Here is a 19,080-nt window from a genome sequence, read left to right on the forward strand (position 1 = left end):
AAGGGGCAATGGGTACAAACTGAAGCATAAGAGGTTTCAGTTGAATATGCGGAAGAACTTCTTTACTTTGAGGGTGACAGAGCACTGGAACAGGCTGCCCAGGGGGGTGGTGGAGTCTCCTTCTCTGGAGATATTCAAGGCCCACCTGGACGAAGTCCTGTGTAGAATGCTCTAGGAGAACCTGCTTTAGCAGGGGGGTTGGACTAGATGACCTCCCGAGGTCCCTTCCAACCCTTGCCATTCTGTGTGATTTCCTGCAATTCCCCTAATTAAAGATGTTGAAATAATCTGCTGATGTTTGAATATCAAGAATAAGTTGTTAATGCTGTCAGTACTTTTGATAATCATAGAATCATTTAGGTTGGAAAAGACCTTTAAGATCATCAAGTCCAACCATTAACCTAAGACTGCCATCCCACCACAAAACCATGTCCCTAAGCACCTCATCTACCTGTCTTTTAAATACCTCCAGGGATGGGTACTTGACCACTTCCCTGGGCAGCCCATTCCAGTGCCTGACAACCCTTTCATTGAAAAAATTTTTCCTAACGTCCAACCTAAACCTGCCCTGGCGCAACTTCAGACCATTTCCCTTCGTCCTATCGCCCCTTACCAGGGAGAAGAGACTGACGCCCACCTCGCTTACCCCCTCCTTTCAGGTAGTTGCAGAGGGCAATAAGGTCTCCCCTCAGCCTCCTCTTCTCCAGACTAAATAACCCCAGTTCCCTCAGCCGTTCCTTGTAAGACTTGTGCTCCAGACCCCTCACCAGTTTTGTGGCTCTCCTCTGGACATGCTCCAGCAACACAACGTCTTTCTTGTAGTGAGGGGCCCAAAACTGAACACAATATTCAAGGTGCAGCCTCATCAGTGCAGAGTACAGTGGCACGATCACTTACTTACTCCTGCTGGCCACACTATTCCTGATACAGGCCAGGATGCCATTGGCCTTCTTGGCCACCTGGGCACACTGCTGGCTCATATTCAGCCGGCTGTCAACCAGTACCCCAAGGTCTTTTTCTGCCAAGCGGCTTTCCAGCCACTCTTCCCCAAGCCTGTAGCGTTGCATGGGGTTGTTGTGACTTCTCTGTATAGTGTGGAATTTGTAATGCTTATGAAGCACCCTAAGAGTGCAACTGGATGAACATTCTCTTATGACTAAATGAGAGTTTTATAGAAACATTGAACTTCCCAAGGAAAATTAAGAATAATCTTCTAAATCAGCCTGGTTATCTGGCTGATAGTATTGCAGAATGCCCAATTAAAACAATGTTTTCCTAACTGCTCTGGGAAACCAGAGGCTCAGGAGATGCGACACTTTGTCTTGAGGATGAAAAGAAACATTTGCTCTAAAATGTGAAGAAAACCTAAAAGCTACTTATGATTCTAACTCCAAATCACATTGGTTCTAATTATTTATAAAGAGTTGTTTACCTGAGGAATGTAGAACCTTCTAACTTTTGGCTTTATCCAAATAAAATTACCACCAGGTGTTCATAAACACTCAATATTGTAATATTGAGATGGTGTTGGTTACTTTTCTGGCAAAAAATATCTGTATTCATGGGTGACCTATCTCTTCTGATCCCTGCATGTGAAAAGGGGAAAGTAATGTGTTTGCTGTTGATAAGGGGCCCTAGCGTCTGCATTGGCCTTAGAGTTCCTAGAATCTGGGTCCATTCCAAAGGCTGGGTTTCGGGGTTTGGTTGGTTGTAGAGCTAGGGTGGTTGTGTTCTGGGGTGAGTTCTAGATCACCAGTTGGTTGCAGATCAAGTTCTAGCTCGGGCTCTAGATTGGGTTCTAGATCTGTTCTAGATCATGAGATGGTTCTAGTTTGTGCTTTAGCTCTGGATCTAGTTCAGTTCTTGGTTCTGGGCCAGAGGATGATGGGTCAGTTCTACTTGTGCAGGACCACGGTGTAACATGGTTGCTTGTTGGCTCACTGCCACTCGTTGGTTTTAGAGTTTTTCATTGCTTCCTTGTTATGGAGCAGGTTCTAAATTACTTGTTGGTTATGGATAATGTTATAGGTCACTCGCTGGTTCTAGAGCATGTTCTAGATTAGCAACTTGTTCTAGAACAGACGCTAGGCCAATGTTTTGTTTCTGGATTATGTTCTAGCTCTTTAGTTCTAGCTTGGGTTCTAGGTTGTGAGATGGTTCTAGATCAGGGTGGGGTTCTATGGGGTAGGTCCTAGAGTCTAGTTCAGGGGGTACTCTTGTTTTGTCATGACGTTTTGTGGTGCTTGTTGCTGATGATAGCAGTCTTACTGGTGCTATTTTTCTTCTTTGTGGCTCTTTTGAGTTGAATGTCCATAGGATGGGGATCCTATTATCCCATAAAGTGCAGCTCTCCCAAATTTCTAGCATGCTGACTTGCACTGCCTCTCTGGCCGTTCTTTTCTCTGGAGACAAACTTGGAAATGTGGCAAGCTCCTACTTGTCACTGTCCTTCACAGTAACTGGTTGCCATGCTTCTGCTCCAAGGATTCTTGCCAGCCTTTCCAAGAGTCTTGTCTAACACTTTTTGAATTGGCTTTGGTACCCCACTCTTGCACCCAGAAGCACTTCAGCCAGGGAAGGTGTGTCCATGCAGCTCAGAAAGAGCTCAATGTTTCTAGAGTACAGTTGAGTACTTGCACCCGCAGTTGCAAATGTCACTCTAGCCCAAAAGCTGAAAAAGAAACAGCTGGGTCTTGCCAGCAAAACTGACATCTGCTGCATCATTTTCCTGCTCACTACTAATGCACCAGGATGTCGCAATAACTGTTGTGGCTGCTGGCAGAGCCATTCTGCAACCTTGCCTGAAGTACCAGGGTTTGAAGGCATGACGATTACCTGGTCTCCTTGTTGCTAAACTCCAGCAGTAAGTTTGTGATTGCTATGGGTAGTTGAATTGCTGTAAGCAATTACTGGGCTGACGCTGCTGCTTCTGTGCTACAATGTTGAGGGTTGAATATCTAGTAATACTAATAATTTTGTGGTTCTCTACTTTAAGTTGTACTCAGGACAGACGTATGGAGAGGACTTAGAAATAGCTGTCTCTTCTCCATTTGCTTTGAGAAAGTTTAAGAGTATCTGTGCTCTGGCATGTACTATGTTACTCAATGTTCGCTATTTCTTAAGGCAAAACAAAGTCTGGTGGTATGGTTTTACGTAAATTCATATTGTACTGTGATGACTAAGATGTGTAACTGCTTCTGGGATATACCCAGGAGCTATTCCTGGTCATAGCTGCTAAATAGCTATCTAAGAGGAATGGAAAGTAGGGAGTGAGGAAGGTAAATATAAGCTTTAGATATACCTTTTTAATAATTATTTGCACTTCTGTTTCACTTTTCATCCAAGATCAAATGCTTTAAAAATGACCTATTAAGCACTATTTTAGAAGGAGGAAGTGAAAGCAAGGGAAGGTGAAATATTTGGTCTTAGGTTATGAAATGCGTCAAAATCAAAGGAGTGAAAATTTACAGTATGGTTTAGGGTTTTTTTTCTAAATCAGATCCACTAATATCGATGCTGATTTACATTTGAAATAATTATTTCCAAGCAAAGGAGAAATAAGATAATTTATTAATCTTGTTCATGATTAAAGCAGGAACTAGGAGAAATTAAGTGGAAAAATTATTTCTCTAGTGATGCCAATGGGCAGTGGAAGATAATAAAGGGAAAAGGGGAAGGGTTTTTCCCCTGTTAAAAAAAAAAAAAAAAGTTGAGAAGTTACAATGTACATTGTGATCTCAAGAAGAACATGCAAATGGGCATAAATATTTTACAGCTTGGATTAGAGCTGCAAAGACTATGCAGATAAAGATTAGTTTTCATGTGTTAGACTGATACAACTTTCTTACCTGTTTGTTTTAGGTGTTCAGACCTTCATGGATACCATGTTATCTCCATACACCTTCTATTCTTACTATGTCCAAGCCAGCAATGTTCATGGTTTTACGAGAAGTGCCTCAGTGACATACAGAACAAAATCTGGGACACCTACAGGAAACTTGCATTTAAATCCTGTCTTTCCTGTTAGTCACCACTCTGTTTTACTTTACTGGACAAGCCTCTCCAATGACTCTGGGCCCATAGAGAAATACATTTTGACATGTACTAGCTTGGTTGACCTTCAGCCTTGTGGTCAGTATGAAGGCTTAAAAACTTCAGCAATTATTTGGAATCTCGTTCCGTTTACAAAGTATGTTTTTTCTGTGCAAGCTTGTACTAGCGGAGGCTGCTTAAAGAGCCAGCCAGTAACAGTAATTACTGCACAAACTCCTCCAGAAAGCCTACACCCACCAACAATAGAAACCATCAGCTCTACAGAACTGGCTGTGGAATGGTCGCCACCTGAGAAACCAAATGGTAGGACATTGTATTTACTTTTGAAAGTAAAGGACTTTGTAAAGAAAAAGCAGCATTTTCTCAAATCTGGTTAGAATATCCTTATCCATGCCACATAAACTGAGAATAAAGTAAGACATTGTCTTAATTTGCCTGTCTGCCACCAAATGTATCCTCAGAGTCTGTGTTTTATTCTTTTGGAGTCCAGAACTCCAACTGAATGTGTTTGGTCTAGGATTTAGCCTTCAGTGGCATCTGCTGCAGCAAAAATCACATTTATAATGAAACATTTACAGTAAAATTAATTTTTTCCTAATTTGCCAGATCACCTTGTTCAGACAGATGTGGTGATACTGCCTTAAAAAGAACAAATAAGCAGGTAACAGTTATGGAAAAAAAAAAAAATCTAAGAATTAACAGAGAAGTCTGTTTTTAAAACCATCCGTCATGTGTGGTAACTAATTCTATTACCAGTATAACTTTGTTAGGGATTAGGCGATTGCCAAGAGTTGCTGGTCTAACTTGTGTAATAATATTTTAGGTTTTTGAAACTGAGAACGCAGCTGTTGTAGGATACTTTTGTCATGCCACAGATTTTACTCATAAATACTTTATCTTCTAATATGCGTGCAATGGAGCTTTCTGAACTTGCACTTACATCTACAAATATTTGTGCATGCGAAAACAAGCATTTTGATCTGTTCACAAAATGGGCATCTGTGTATGGGGAGCTCAGCTTTCTCTTCAAATGTATTATTTGCTAGCTACTACCAGATTAGACAGGAAGAGTGCCTGCACAAGAATGCCTGTATGTATTTAGAGGGGCAGTTCATGATACTTGCTGTTAGTACTTGTCCCTCAACCCATAGCATATACTCTTCATAGTTTACTTCATAGCCATTACATGCATGTAATTGCCAGCACAAGCAGATTTAAGCAATGCTCTTATTTTTCTTTTGATGTCTGGTCAGATTTCCTGGTCTTTCCAAAGACAAAGAGAGAAGTTTTTTCTACCAAGCCACCTCTCCAGTTCTGTGCATGAGTACAGCCCCAAATCTATACATTATATAGTAATTAGTAACTATCTCTGGGCTTTGCTGTTTCTCTCATCTTTTCCGTTTGGGAAATCTCCAGTCAGCTTTCTTACACTCTGTGCCTACAGTTAAACTGCTTCCACGATCCAGCTTAGATTGTGTATCACTTCATACAATACTGAAGGCTGTTTGTTTGATGGTTTGTTTTTTTGTTTTTTTGTTTTTTTTTTCCCCAAAGTGGTGAGACCTTCCTGCGTACATAGTAGGTTTACATTGATGGAAAACTGACACACATATATCTCCTATCCAGTAGCATGTTCTAAAAGGTTAGCATTAAAATGTCACTCAAAAATTACCTCCCCATTGTGTTAAAAAAAAAATTAAAAATAATTTAAAAAAAAATTTAAAAATGTAACTGTCCCTTTGAAAATCAGAGGCCTGAAGTAATTTCCAGTAACATTTGATCAGAAGTTTAGGATATCATCTTCCAGTGATGATGGAAGAACTTATACCGTAACGCAGACATTTGTTTTCAAACCCCCGCATTGCATGGAGGGGAAAATAAACAGTGTAGTGCAAGAAATCCCAAAGTGAGCATTTGGATGAAAATAGCAGAATTGAGGAAAACATCTTATGCTATATTTTCTATGATGTTGATTGATTGATTGTTAGCTCATTAAATACATTGGTGTTGGTATTTTAGTAGAACTCTGGAAATTGTTAAATGCAGTAATTATTCTGGCTTGCTTTTTTTCTCTAGGCATAATTATAAGATATGAACTTTACATGAGAAAAAAATTAAAACCAGCTGGGAACTTTCTTTCTCCTGAAATTCGTGTTTTCCAAAGCAGTGGATGGCTCAGTCCTCAACCAGTTATGGAGTCTCCTAATGAAAATGCCTTGGCTCCACCACAGACCAGTACCACAGTCACTGATCTGGAGCCATTCACAGAGTATGAATTTTATGTGCTAGCAGTAAACATGGCAGGTAGCATATCTTCAGACTGGGTATCAGGACGAACAGGAGAGGCTGGTAAGTATTGATTTGAATCTTTTTGATACAAACGAAAGGAAAAACTAAATTAGAATGCATTCTTAATTTTTTTTTCAATAAGATGTGTCTAGAGATGATTCAAATAGGGACAAATTCTCATTTTTTAACTAATTAAAGATAGGTCAGATTATCTCAGAATTTAGCATGTTATGCAAAGCATTTTCTTCACCATAAAATCATACTGTTGAAGAAAATAATCCCTGTTAATTAACCCAACATTTCAAAACTACAAGGTTGCAAAATCTACCAAGCTGTGTTTGAATTCTTCGTTATTTTACCAGTTATTTGTATGGTTTTTAAAGGGAGAAAACATGAAAAAAAAGATTTATTTTTTCACAAATGTATTAACAGTTGTTGTGAATCAGGAATGTTGCCCAAGAAGGTGCATATATTCAGAAAGGAGGTAAAAGCCTCCTGAACTTGAGGCTTGGATAGGTTTTTTGGTTTGGTTTGACTTGGGTTTTTTGAAGAACTTGAGAGGGTTGCCTTTCAGGCATATAGTTCTTGAAACTTTTCATATGATTTTATGGAGGCCAAGTGTCATAATATGGACCCTTTTTTCCAGAAGTTTAACCAGTTCGCAATGAGTCTTATCATGACCCTTCTGTTCAGATTTTCAAAAGGGCTTGCCACCTGACATGTTATTTGAAATAACAGCTATTTATTTCAATGCTTTCATTAGAAATTTAAGGGGTTTAGGCTGACAGAGCCTATGTTTTGCAATTAAACATCTCCTTTACATCACTGATGCTTTTGTTTGCTGTTAGCTTGAAAATCATGTCCTCAGTCATTTGCTCCTGCAAAAAACCAGGCTAAACTAATTCCCCTTGCAAAATGAGCCTTTGTGCTTATCTGTTCTTAAATACTATATGTTATAAAAGTGTTAAATTATATTTGGGAAGAGGTCCATTAGTGCAGTTGTTTGTACATAGCAGAAGTGCTAGGAGCTGGTATCCTATTATTACAGAGTAATCAGGTGGGGATTTAGCTGCAGTGCAAACAATCCTTTTACAGATTTACTATGGAAGACAGGGGAACTGTTTTGTAAGAAGTGAGAGACATGTTAATTTCAAACTGGCCTAGCAAACAAAATTGCTTTTAAGATGCTGAAGTATTGAGCACTTTTTGCTTTTATCAGTTTTTTCCCAGGTTGCATGAAGTTTTTCTTCAAGACTTTTTCATTTGTATGTACTTTCCTACCTGCTACAGGGGTTAGGACTTTAGTGCTGATTAGTATTTCTTTGAAGACATAGGCAGAGTTTTTTTCTGCATTCATGGCCAGAGTAGAAAACAGGAGAATGATGGGTGAGGTAATTTTTATGTGCTTTCAAAATAATCTGAAACTGTCTGAAATGGTGTTTTACAAATACAGTGAGAAAGCTTGCATTATACACACTGCTCACTTATTTTACAAATGTTATTGTATTAATTTGATTTTTAGCCCCAGTATTCATGCCATCTCCATCAGTATTCCCTCTTTCACCATATTCCCTGAATGTGTCATGGGAAAAACCTGATGATAATTCAGCAAGAGGAGAAGTGATGGGATACAGCATCAGTTTGACAGAACAAAGGTTCTTGCCACCATTGTCCCAGGTATTATTGTTAGTTACATTAAGTTTTTCCTAACTGGTGATAAGAAAATTGGTAAAGACTGATGTCCTCCTTGATGTTGTGATGAATTTTTTCCCTGATTTGCTGTATATACTCTCATGTAACTTTTTCACCCATCAGTTTATGTTGAGTGCTCTGTAATGTTACACACTACTTTCAGGTTTTAAGTTGTATTCCTGAGCTGACTTGTTTTCAGTAGTGGGTGAGATTCAAAACTAGGACGGATGAGATTGAGCAACAACACTTAAATTGTCTTTGACTTCGCATGTTCTGATTCTGTATTATTGCTCTATGTCCTGATATGCCTAAAGTCGTGTTGTTTTGTAGGAGTCTGCATTTTCATTAAGAAGATATGTGTCTGGCTTCTGACATAATGGACAAATCTTGGAAGTGGGGAAAGCTAAAACAGCAGAAAACCAACTTTAGAAAGTCTAAATATGTGGTTTTAAAATACTGTTGTAATTTTTGAGTGACTGGGTTTGACAAACAAATACCATAGCAGTAGTAGTAAGCAAAGAGCTTAGGAATGAGCAAAGAAACATGATAGTTAATCAGAATGTGGGAGTGCATTTGGTGCTCTGACACTGCGCTTCTTGTTTCAGAGCTGATTTTGTCTTTTACTGGTACCACAGATGGCCCTCAGTTTATTTGTCTGTGAAGTAGGGTTACTATTGCTCCTGGGGCTGTTGTAACAATAGATAAATGTAAACTACTTCTTGTCACAGGCTTGCAAGATTTTTAATCTAAATAAACATCTGATAAAGAAGTTATCTAAAATAAAATGGTTTATTCAGTTCTGCTCTCTCCCACAGCTTAAAGTAATGTTAAAGTAAAGCAGATTCAAATATCTGTAGGTATTAGTTATTCCCCTCCCTCCTATTGCCTGCTAATCATGTCACTCATTCAATGGTGGTCAGATTTCACCACTTAATAGTGTCATCTTCGTCATCTGGATTGTGGCTGCACTGTTTGTAGTGATAACTGCACCACCGCACAGTTTTATGAGGCAATAACTTTGTTTCCTCATTTATCCACTCAGGAACTGGCTTATTACCTCATAAAACAGTGTGATGGGAAGTACTATCATCTAAATCCTAGCTTGTTCAGATTCTCCAAAATAATCCTCTCCCTCGGTTGGTCTTTGCAGGCTTTTCCACTTCTTAATGAAGTAATCTGCAAATTCAGAGACAAGTTTCTTATTAGCAAGCGTAATCAATTAATAGGAATGAAAATATTCTAAACCAGCTGTGATATTCCAATCTGCTTTGCAGGTTTTGCATATAGCTGAGGCTCATGAGCTATCCTACGTAGCGACGGGATTAAAACCTTACAGGACGTACAACTTTACTGTGACTCTCTGCAATCAAATTGGCTGTGTAACCAGTGAGCCAGGCAAGGGGCGAACCTTGGCAGCTGGTAAGGAAACAATCTGTATCAAAGTGCAGAGCTGACACACAGTTCACTAATGAATACCATTAAGATGATCGTAGTTTGATGCACAGTGACAGGGGTAGGTGTTGTATTAACACAAAGTGACTTGCTTAATTATTATTTGTTTATCGTGACAGATTAAAACCAAAACGATTTCAGTGAAGGTTTAAGGTACACTATTATGACGATAGGATTTGCGTACTGCTCGCTCAATTACAAGTTATGGATATGTATATTTTCCTGTTTATTTAAACAGCAACTGTACATAAATGTGGCTGAACCTGTTCATTCATTTATGATACTAAGAAGTTGTTAATTTGTTGTTGGGTTTTTTTACTCTGTGTGTCATGTTTGCATGATAGGGCATGTAAAATGCACATGCTGTGCCAATGCCTTGCTTAACCCATGAAGAAGGACTTGCATGGGTTTTGTATTAAACTCTAGCATATGTACATGTGTATGTCTAAATTGGAAGCAGCATACATGTTTTGGGGCTGCTCTTTTGAAAACGTTTGCTTATTTAGCCCGAGATTTATGAGATTTTGCTTTGTAGATACATACACTCACACTTTCCTTAAGAGACGGTGCTTAAGAGACTGCATACGTGTGCCTGTGCACCTTAATAAATTTTCAGTCTTTGAGTTAATCTCAACCACGTATGTCAGGGACTTCAAAGATGCTAACTTTCTACAAATTTAGGAGAAAATAAGCAGCAGTACAGAACAAAGATGGAGAAGGCCTGTGTTTACTTTGACAAAAAGACTGGCATGAACTCACTTCTTGGATATCAGAGGATCAAGAGGGTTTTGAACTGAATTGTTAGGAAAATCAGCTTCACAGGTCTCTTTATTCATGGAACAAGGTAGTCAGTACAGGTCTTCTATACTATAAATATAAGCTCAAAATCCATTCTATATGACATAATGGTGGTCACCTGCAGAGAGCTAGCTACTTAACATTATGGTTTCCTTTTGTATAGGCATTTAAAACACATTAATTACTGTCACAATATTAACGTATTGGGTTAAGCACTTAGAGGTGGTGTCATATGGATATAGTGATGATGATCTTTGAGATTACATCTCTTATGTAATTTGGTCTTCCATAGGAAAAAACTTGAAGATTTCTGCTGTGCAGAATGTTTTCCTAGGTTCTCTGGGTTGTATTTGAGTTGCCTGAATCAAAAGTTCCATCAACACTCCTCTGCATAATCAATTAAGAGATATAGAAGCTTTCAGGCAGGGAATAAGGAGTTGTCCAGAGCCAGTAAATATGAAGCTTTATATACATGATCTGAAGTGGAATTTAAGCTGTTGCGATATTACCTCTTGTCTGTCCTCTGTTCAAATCTATTTATTTAATTGCCTTTCCTTTGTTCTCAAGTGGAAGATAGATGATTTGTTCCTTGATTCACCATATTATCTTTGTGTTTCAATGGGCAAAGATTGTTCTGTCGGTCTCCTCTCTTGCTGAATTGCTGATTTCAAAATTTATTTTATTTCCTTCTATCTCAAAGTTTCAAACTGGCTATCTACAGAGCCTTCTACTGATATGAATATGACTTTATCCCATACCATGCAACCATGCAAGGAACAGCATCTCAGTCTGTGCCAATAACCATGGAAACAAATATGGCCTAAACAGCACACCTTATTACTACAAATGATCCAACTTTGCATTTATACATTTATTAAAAGATTCAGAAACAATAGCTTAGTTATGCTTGACAGCTTGTTTATGACCATCTCCTCCCTGGTTGTGTTAATACTTAGAGACCTATCACATTATAGAAGACAGGAGAATACAAAATAGAATAACAGACACATCCCCATTTATTAGCTGGTTCCTGCTTGCTGTTGTAAGCCTTGAAAGCAACAAATCAGTCCTGTATCGGCTTCCTTTCATGTTTTTAAAGCATGTTAATGCAACATCTTAAACTTTGACAAACTAAGGAGTAAACCACTTAAATTTTGCACACAATTTTATCTTCCACCATTCACATTTTTCATTTCTGGAGAAAATTGTTTAATAACCTCCATCCATTTTTCTTGTGTGCATGTTCCATTTTGTGAAGTTCTGTAAAACTGTTTCCAAAGAAAAATTAAAAGAAACACTACTTATGTGATGACTTTTAGATCAAAGCAAGTTCAATCTTGGAACAAAGTTAGGAGACACCAGCCCCTGTCATTAGTAAAAATAGGTGACCAAGTCTTAGTTCATTAATATCGTTTTGTGTCATTGAACGGTGCAAAATAAATTAAAATTGCCTTTCTAGGACTGTTGAGGAGCTCTGTTTTGTGAAGGAATGTCTCCCTGGCACAGAGACAGCCTCCCTGGCTAGATGCCAGTCCCCCTCCATGCCCTGGCAAAGGGAGCTTTTTGGAGGAAGTCTCAACTGAAATGTGCTCCAGCATGATGGTCCCTTTGCTTCATAACACAATCCAGGAGCTTTGAATTCTGTTCCAAGTTGGGCTAGAGGTTATACTAAATTAGACTAATTCTTCTCCTCTGATCTTGAGGAGGATAATGGAAAACCATATCTACTCCTTCCATGTGTGTAGTATACTGATTTATCACATGGAACATTTAAATCAATGGGTACCTTGATGACTGTGATTTTGGCATGTCCAACTGATATATAATTAACAAGGAGGTTGCTTTTAAAATTGCCAATGTCTTTGAAAAATTGCCACTAGAAGTCTCAAGTAATTTTAAAGCTTTGTTCATATCAGTTAGGTTAATTTGAAGACTAGCTACAAAAAAATACACTCTTCAAAATCTATCCTTCTTTTTCTCTAGTAACGTGCTTTTTTTCATATGGTGTAACACAGCAAATAAAAACAAGGGTAGAAACAAGGGCATGAAATCATTAGAAACAAAAATGCTGAGGAAGAAAAGGAAGAGGTTTTAAGAGAGACTTCAAAAGACAAAGAAAAGAGACTTCTGCAGTCAGGGGCAGAATTTAGGGGTAAGAGAGACCTAAGGGAGAAGAAGCATCAGAAACAGTCTGCTGATCTTTCAGTGAGAAGTCTTTTGGAGTATAACTTAAAATTGGTTAAAATAATCCAGAAGCAAACGTAACAAGTAGATCCCTTCTAACCAGTATAGGCGTTAGTACCAGGGATATTTCATGAGTAGTTTTGCAGGAGGAGAGGGAAAGAAAACTAAAATCAAGCATATGTCCTTGCTTCTGTCAGACTGGCAAAAAATCTCCATCTCACCAATATATACACCTGTGATATGTAAATGGTAATAAAAGAAGACAATTAAACCAGAAGAATGTGAGGAGGGTGAGTGAGGAAGCAAACGAAATAGAATTAATAATTGAGTTATTTTATAAAAAAAAGCTGAGTGAAAACTGTCACAAATACATATAAACCCAGGAATAATAGGCGTGACATGTAAATGAACTTGCATAGGTATGCCCGATGAATGACCAGCTCTGAGAATGGTAAACATGTCGGAAGATCAATGTTACATGGTAATGCAGTATTGGGATGAAAGATGAAAGCAAGCATGTCAAGGTAATGGAAGAAGAGAATTAAGCCATGTCTGTTATTCAAAGAGAAGGTGACTGGACAGAAATATAACCTCAATTTGGTATGTTTGGATACACATACACAAATAGTTGGCTTTTAAAGACTCAAATAATTGAAGTGTTTCATACTTTTTTGATCAGTATTTTAAACATCAGACTAAGGATGCGCATTGCACAATCCATGTGGTATTTTAAATACTCTTTATGCACTGCAATACCATGCACATGCTATTGAAAGCCTTGGCTGATGAGGAAAGTTCATTTTTAATACTTTGTTTGAAACTTTGAAATCAAATTTGAGCTTCGTTTTTCTTTGCTACCCCAAGATCATCAACTGGAACTGCATGTATGTAACTGAAGTGATACTGGACAGTAATTACACATTTTTCATCTCAACACCTAGAGCCACACTTTATTCCTTTCTCCAGGTTCTGCCGAGTTCAAATTCCTGTTTATTTTTGAGAATGGCATTCAGCCTGTTATTGTTACCAGGTCCTAGGCTATTTTTTTTTATTTTCAAAAGCTCTTTTTGCTCTGTGGTTTTATCTCATGCACAATTCTGAGCTGGTACGTTGGCATCTATAAAACTGTGCTAGCTGGTACCAGTGAAAGACCTGTTCCCTTCAAAGTGATTTTTTTTTTTTTTTTTTTACAATGTGTTTGCATAAAATTATTAATTACTTGCATTATTCTTTGCAGCATCTACCAAGACAAAACATGCATGTTTTCCCAATTTTTCAGTCAGGCAGAGAGGCATATTCCTTCTCCCCTCTCCCCCCCCCCAGCAATTTCTGACATTTCAACAGGATCGAATTAGCCATGTGAGTGCTTGGACTAGTACAATTGCTTATCCTACCTCCATGCCCCCCTCAAATCAGATAGTCAAAGGGTGCCTTAAACAATCTATACAGCTATGTTTCATTAACTACTGTGTGATTGAGCTTATTTCTTGTAATTAAGTTCATCTTTCCTTTGCCCTTCTTCATTTTTTTTTAAACTTAATTTAAAAAGCATTTTTTAAGAGGCACCAAAGTATGGCTTTGTGATTGCTGTCATTTACCCCAGCACATTGTATTCCCGATCCTTTGCTTTTGATGGCAATTACAGGGTTCAGAAGCTAATTTGTAGAAGATATTCTTCCAGCACCAGCTGCATCTGGCTTCTTGGCAGACTTCTCAAGCAGTTGTATTGGTGGCTTTGGAGTTGCCTCTGGGTTTGCTGGGGTAATGATGCTGATGGGCTTTCTGGGCTGTCTTACACTCCTTGATGTCACTTTCTTTTTGATTACCCTTTTAATCTGAGTAATTTGTCCATTTTTTCCATTCATGAATAAGGTCCGGTGCAAGCCCTTTTCAAAAGCCTCAACCCATTTGTCATGGCAATACAGCATTTGTTTATGCCTGTCATAGACTGCTTTTCTACAAAATGCTATGCCTCAATTTTAAAATCACAAACACCCATTAAACAGGTAATAAGTAATGTATATCTTCTTTTGTTACAGAAGAGAAATACGAGGGCCATTTGCTGCTGGTCTGAAAACACAGATTGCTTTGCATGCATGTACATAAGTCTCTTCGTTGTGAATAGGACCCAAAGTGATTAAACAAGCACTCTTAATATGTTAATTTATAATTTTAATTACAACAATCTTGTATATATAGTCATTAGTGAATACTAATATAAATATTTTTCTACCTTTTTATTCATAATGCATAAACCAATCATCCAGTTACTTCTCGGCAGTTGCCTGTTTCCGTTTCATAATACAATCTTTGTTCTTAGTTATGAATGCATTTTGTTCATTCCTGTCTTGAATAATCCCTCATTAAGCTAGTCACTTTCTGCTCCATGCTAAAAAGGAAAAATTATCATGCAAATGTGGCATGCCATATTAAAAAGCACATTACCAAACACTTTTGTTGCTGTCCTTCAATTAGTTTCCCTTCTTTGAATTTAATTTCATTTGTTGTTAAACTACTGACTTGATGTATGGACTCATGAATGTGAGGCTGCTGCCAAGAATGTAGCAGGAAAAAAAATCAAAGCCTCTTCAGAAAGCTGCAGAGGCAAAGCTGAAATGAATTTGCTTCACCTTTGACAAGAACACTTGAGCAGCATTGGGATCCTCTGATGATTCAGCTTGGCTAATTATCCAATTATTTATTTCAAGAATAAAGACACTGTTTTACAATTAGAAAAGTGTAAAGTAATCTGAGAAATTCCGTAATGACAGATGACTCGAGTAACTTCTGAGATAAATAGTATCTGCTCAAACTTGTCTTGCCAAGTGTTCAAGCTGTAGTTAAACTGCCCTTCGAGTTTCAGGATATGACTGGGGATGCAAAAGTTATTTGTTTCTTCGCCCCTATGAACCACGTGTTATACTTCAGAAAACAGCTCAGTTGGTTCTTTTCCCTCTGTCAAATTTGCAAGGTTTTTAAGCTATGTTTAAGTCGCATTCCTCTTGATTAAAAGCTTTTGGTTCAAAGCAATACTTTTTAATTGCCTAATGATATAAGTCAGTTCTTAGGAAAGAACCGTGCATTTAGGAGTTCATTTGCAATATAACTGAAAAATTCATTGCATGGCAGTAAAACAATTTACTGTTAATTACAAGGAGAAGAATTTGCTGTACCATGCTCACAGATTGCCATGAATCATGCAGCACTCCTAGAGATTTATAACAGATGTGTAAGTGGGATGAATTAGCAGGGTTTAATAACAGAGACACAAATCATGCAGACTTCAAGGAGCTTTAATTGATATACTAGAATGTGACGGGCATGAATCACTCAGCCATTCAACAGCACTGTAACATATGGTCAGCTCAATATGCTGCATCTTAAATCGGTTGGTGAGTCGTTGGTTGTCCCATATGGTTGAAGCAATATATTTTTCATGATTTTTAAAAAATACTGTGTATTACATCTATTTTTAAAGAAATATGATTGTAATGTACATGTGTTATTAAATTTTCTTTTGATGTCCATTATGGGTGGGTTTTATTCTTTTGGGGGGAAGAGTCCAAGATGGACTCTAAAGGATCTTCTACAAAAATCAGAATACTGTCAAAAGATAGAAGTATTATTTCTGCACTCATTTACTGTTGAAATGACTGACTCTGTTGTGAAGCACAGAGAAAGAATAAATCATACCAGAAATGCTATGGCAATCTCAGGGTCCTCTGGACTAATAACCTGTAGCAAACATGAAATGGATGACTGATAGTGAGAGATGTAGCTTTACCTGCAAGGTAAACTCCAAGAGGGAAAAAAAAAAAAAAAAAAGATTTTCTTTAAGTTTTTGTCCTCAAATTTGCCAAACGCTTCTGTTTTAATTTGTATGTATGCATTTTGAATTCTGCTGAACAGTACTTAAAAACTGTATGCTTTTTGTTACTGTTACCTTCCTGAACCGTTCAGAGTGGCTAATTGAAGGCTTCTGTGGAAGGGTACGCAAATATCTGCTTACAGTATGCTGAGCAGTAGTTATTCAAACATATGTAAGCATGTTAAATTTAGCCACAGTGTAAATATGTTATTCCTGGGACAAGAATCTGGCAGAGTATGGAAAAGCTTTAGCAGTTGTATTAGTAAACCTGACAGACTTGAGAAAGGAGTATTGTATCCTTAGAACCATGGCTGCCAGAATTTAATGTCAACAATTAAAATTTATTTTGATCCTTACCTAGTGTTTATTACTGTTTGTATACACAACAGACCTTACTAATACAGAGATGCACTATTAGATGGAATTACCATCTGTTCAGAGCGAAATGCTGGCATCTGTCTTCGAGTCTAAAACTAAAATGATATTATTTCAAACAAAACAAAATTAACTGCTCTTTACTTACCAACTTCATTTTTGTGTACATGTGTGTGCATACACACATGGGAAAGGCTTATTTGTAATGACCTGTGTAGCAACATCTATATTTAGATATATGACTTCAACATAAGCTGTATGGACCATCTGTCTTTATTGGTCTTTTTTGTGCCCTCTGCTACAAAATGGCATGCAGCAATCATGGGCTTTTAAATACTGTTTTAGCTTTATAATATATTAAATATGTATTATATAGCAAGACATTAAAACTACATAATTAAAATATACAAAATGTGACTTTGAATCCACTAAAATGTAGTATGCTCATTATTTTGACAGATGTGTCTTAACAGAACGTGACTAAAAAAAATTAAATAGGTAAAATTATGGTCGATTCATCTTTCAGAAAGTAGCTACAGGTACCACAGTGACACCTTTAGGAAAATATATACTGTATCTTTTAGTCTTGAATATTTTTAATTTCACCATTTAGTACCCTGCTGGGCTACAGATTTATTTTCAGTCCTGTCTGTTCCTGTGCAGAGTTTGGTGTTCTGTATTGGGTTTTGTTTTGATTTGTTTTTTTAACTTACATAACCTACTCTGTACAGTCTTCCATTGTCTTGATGCACAAGAATTCTAAAGCATCAATGAGACTGTGGTTTAAATACTAATGTTATAGCAAGGATGTTACTTTCTGAAAGGGTAGGCTTCTATTCCATATATCACAAAATAATAAATTGTGTCATGCCAGTGTTTAATGCGTGTACACAGTGCATTAACTGTAACTGTAGTACATTTATTTGTGCTAGAGGAGACTTGAAAATGATTAAAAAATCAATACTTCCCTGTCAGAGAAGCAAGTGTTACGATGCATTTAAGTAGTTAATTGCATAAGCCCCATAAAAGCTTCAGGTTTGGGTATCAGAGATGCCATAATTATGGTCCAAGTAGCTGCCATTTATTAATACTAGACTTTAAAGGAAGATATAGTTATTGTCATGAGGGTTAGTTAGCTGTATGTGTGTTAGAAATAATGAATTTTAGCATTTCTGTTTTACCATCAGTAAGCTGAACTGGAGGGCTCAACCTCTGATGTTCGCATTTAATATGCTGACGTACACTAGTTCCCTCCAAAGGTGAGGTTTTGATTGTTAAGCCATGTTTTCTATTTAAACTGGTGCATTAATACCACAATTCATTAGTGCTGTGCCCTACTTATGCAGGAAAGCTTATGACCTCACGCTGCATTACTTCAATTTTGACATTGTAAATTTCTACCATGGTGCAAGATACTAATTAGATTGTGAAGTCATAAATGATGCCTAAGCAGGAATTTACAGCACATAGTGTCATTGGCAGTTTCCCAGTTCCCCCACTCCCTGCTTTCTCCAAGAAGAATATTTATCAAGTTAGAGGGGGGCAAAGAAAGAAAGAAACAAGGAAAAGTAGCAACATACTACAGGCAAATAGGAAAAATGAAAAATATGTTAATGATCTTGGAAATGTGCAAATATTTAGAAGGATGTTACTAATTCTCTCTAAATGTTGCAATCTCTTTTCCTTTAAAGAACTGACACTATGTACAATGCTGTGCTGTGCAGTAATGTCAGATTTCGAAGGCCCATATTTTAATTCAGGTTTTATTGATCTTGAAAGGCGTTTATTGCTCTTTACTATGTCATTATGGGAACAAGTAATTTTTACAAGTTGTCATTGTATTTCACTTCATGGGTACAAATTAAGTTTCTGTTGTTAAATCCTATTCTTTGTCAGGGAAAGAAGGGGAAGACAAAATGGCAAGATGAGATGGATATAGATTCTATAGGTAGTAGAGTGTTCTTGTACTTCTCCAGATGTCATCTTTGATTGTTTCAGTGATGGTCCATTTCTTTCCCACCTGTATGGCCATTGTGCCATTATCCAAACAGGTCATGCTGCCCTCCAGTGGCTTACTGTACTGTATTTAAAAAAAAAATAACAAAAAACTGTTCATAACTCAGCTATAGAGTGACCAATGTTATCAGAACGTTTAAAAGTATCAGAATATTGGTTTTAAACTATCTTGTGCTGATACCTTTGTGGAAACAGTCTTATATGGAGTCTTATTGTGCACCAGTGTTGGCAGAGAAAAGTGAGAGAGGATCGTTTTCTTGAACTGAATAATTATCTCAACATATGCCTACATCTTGTGGGCGCACCATGAGGAAAACAACCTGATGGGCCTTCAGTACTGTGGACGGATAGCT

At 37.5% G+C, this 19,080-nt stretch overlaps 1 protein-coding gene across 1 annotated transcript in view; it reads left to right on the plus strand.

Annotated features, from left to right (window-relative positions):
• The window catches only part of USH2A (usherin), a 407,979-nt gene that overhangs the window by 90,521 nt on the left and 298,378 nt on the right, over window positions 1-19,080 (plus strand). The window contains 4 exon segments of the mRNA XM_009646839.1: window positions 3,862-4,356; window positions 6,130-6,402; window positions 7,865-8,019; window positions 9,309-9,453. Coding sequence (XP_009645134.1) covers window positions 3,862-4,356; window positions 6,130-6,402; window positions 7,865-8,019; window positions 9,309-9,453 — 1,068 coding nt within the window.

The sequence above is a fragment of the Egretta garzetta genome, unplaced genomic scaffold (genome assembly GCF_000687185.1).
Source record: "Egretta garzetta isolate BGI_Z169 unplaced genomic scaffold, ASM68718v1 scaffold339, whole genome shotgun sequence".
Lineage (NCBI taxonomy): Eukaryota > Metazoa > Chordata > Aves > Pelecaniformes > Ardeidae > Egretta > Egretta garzetta.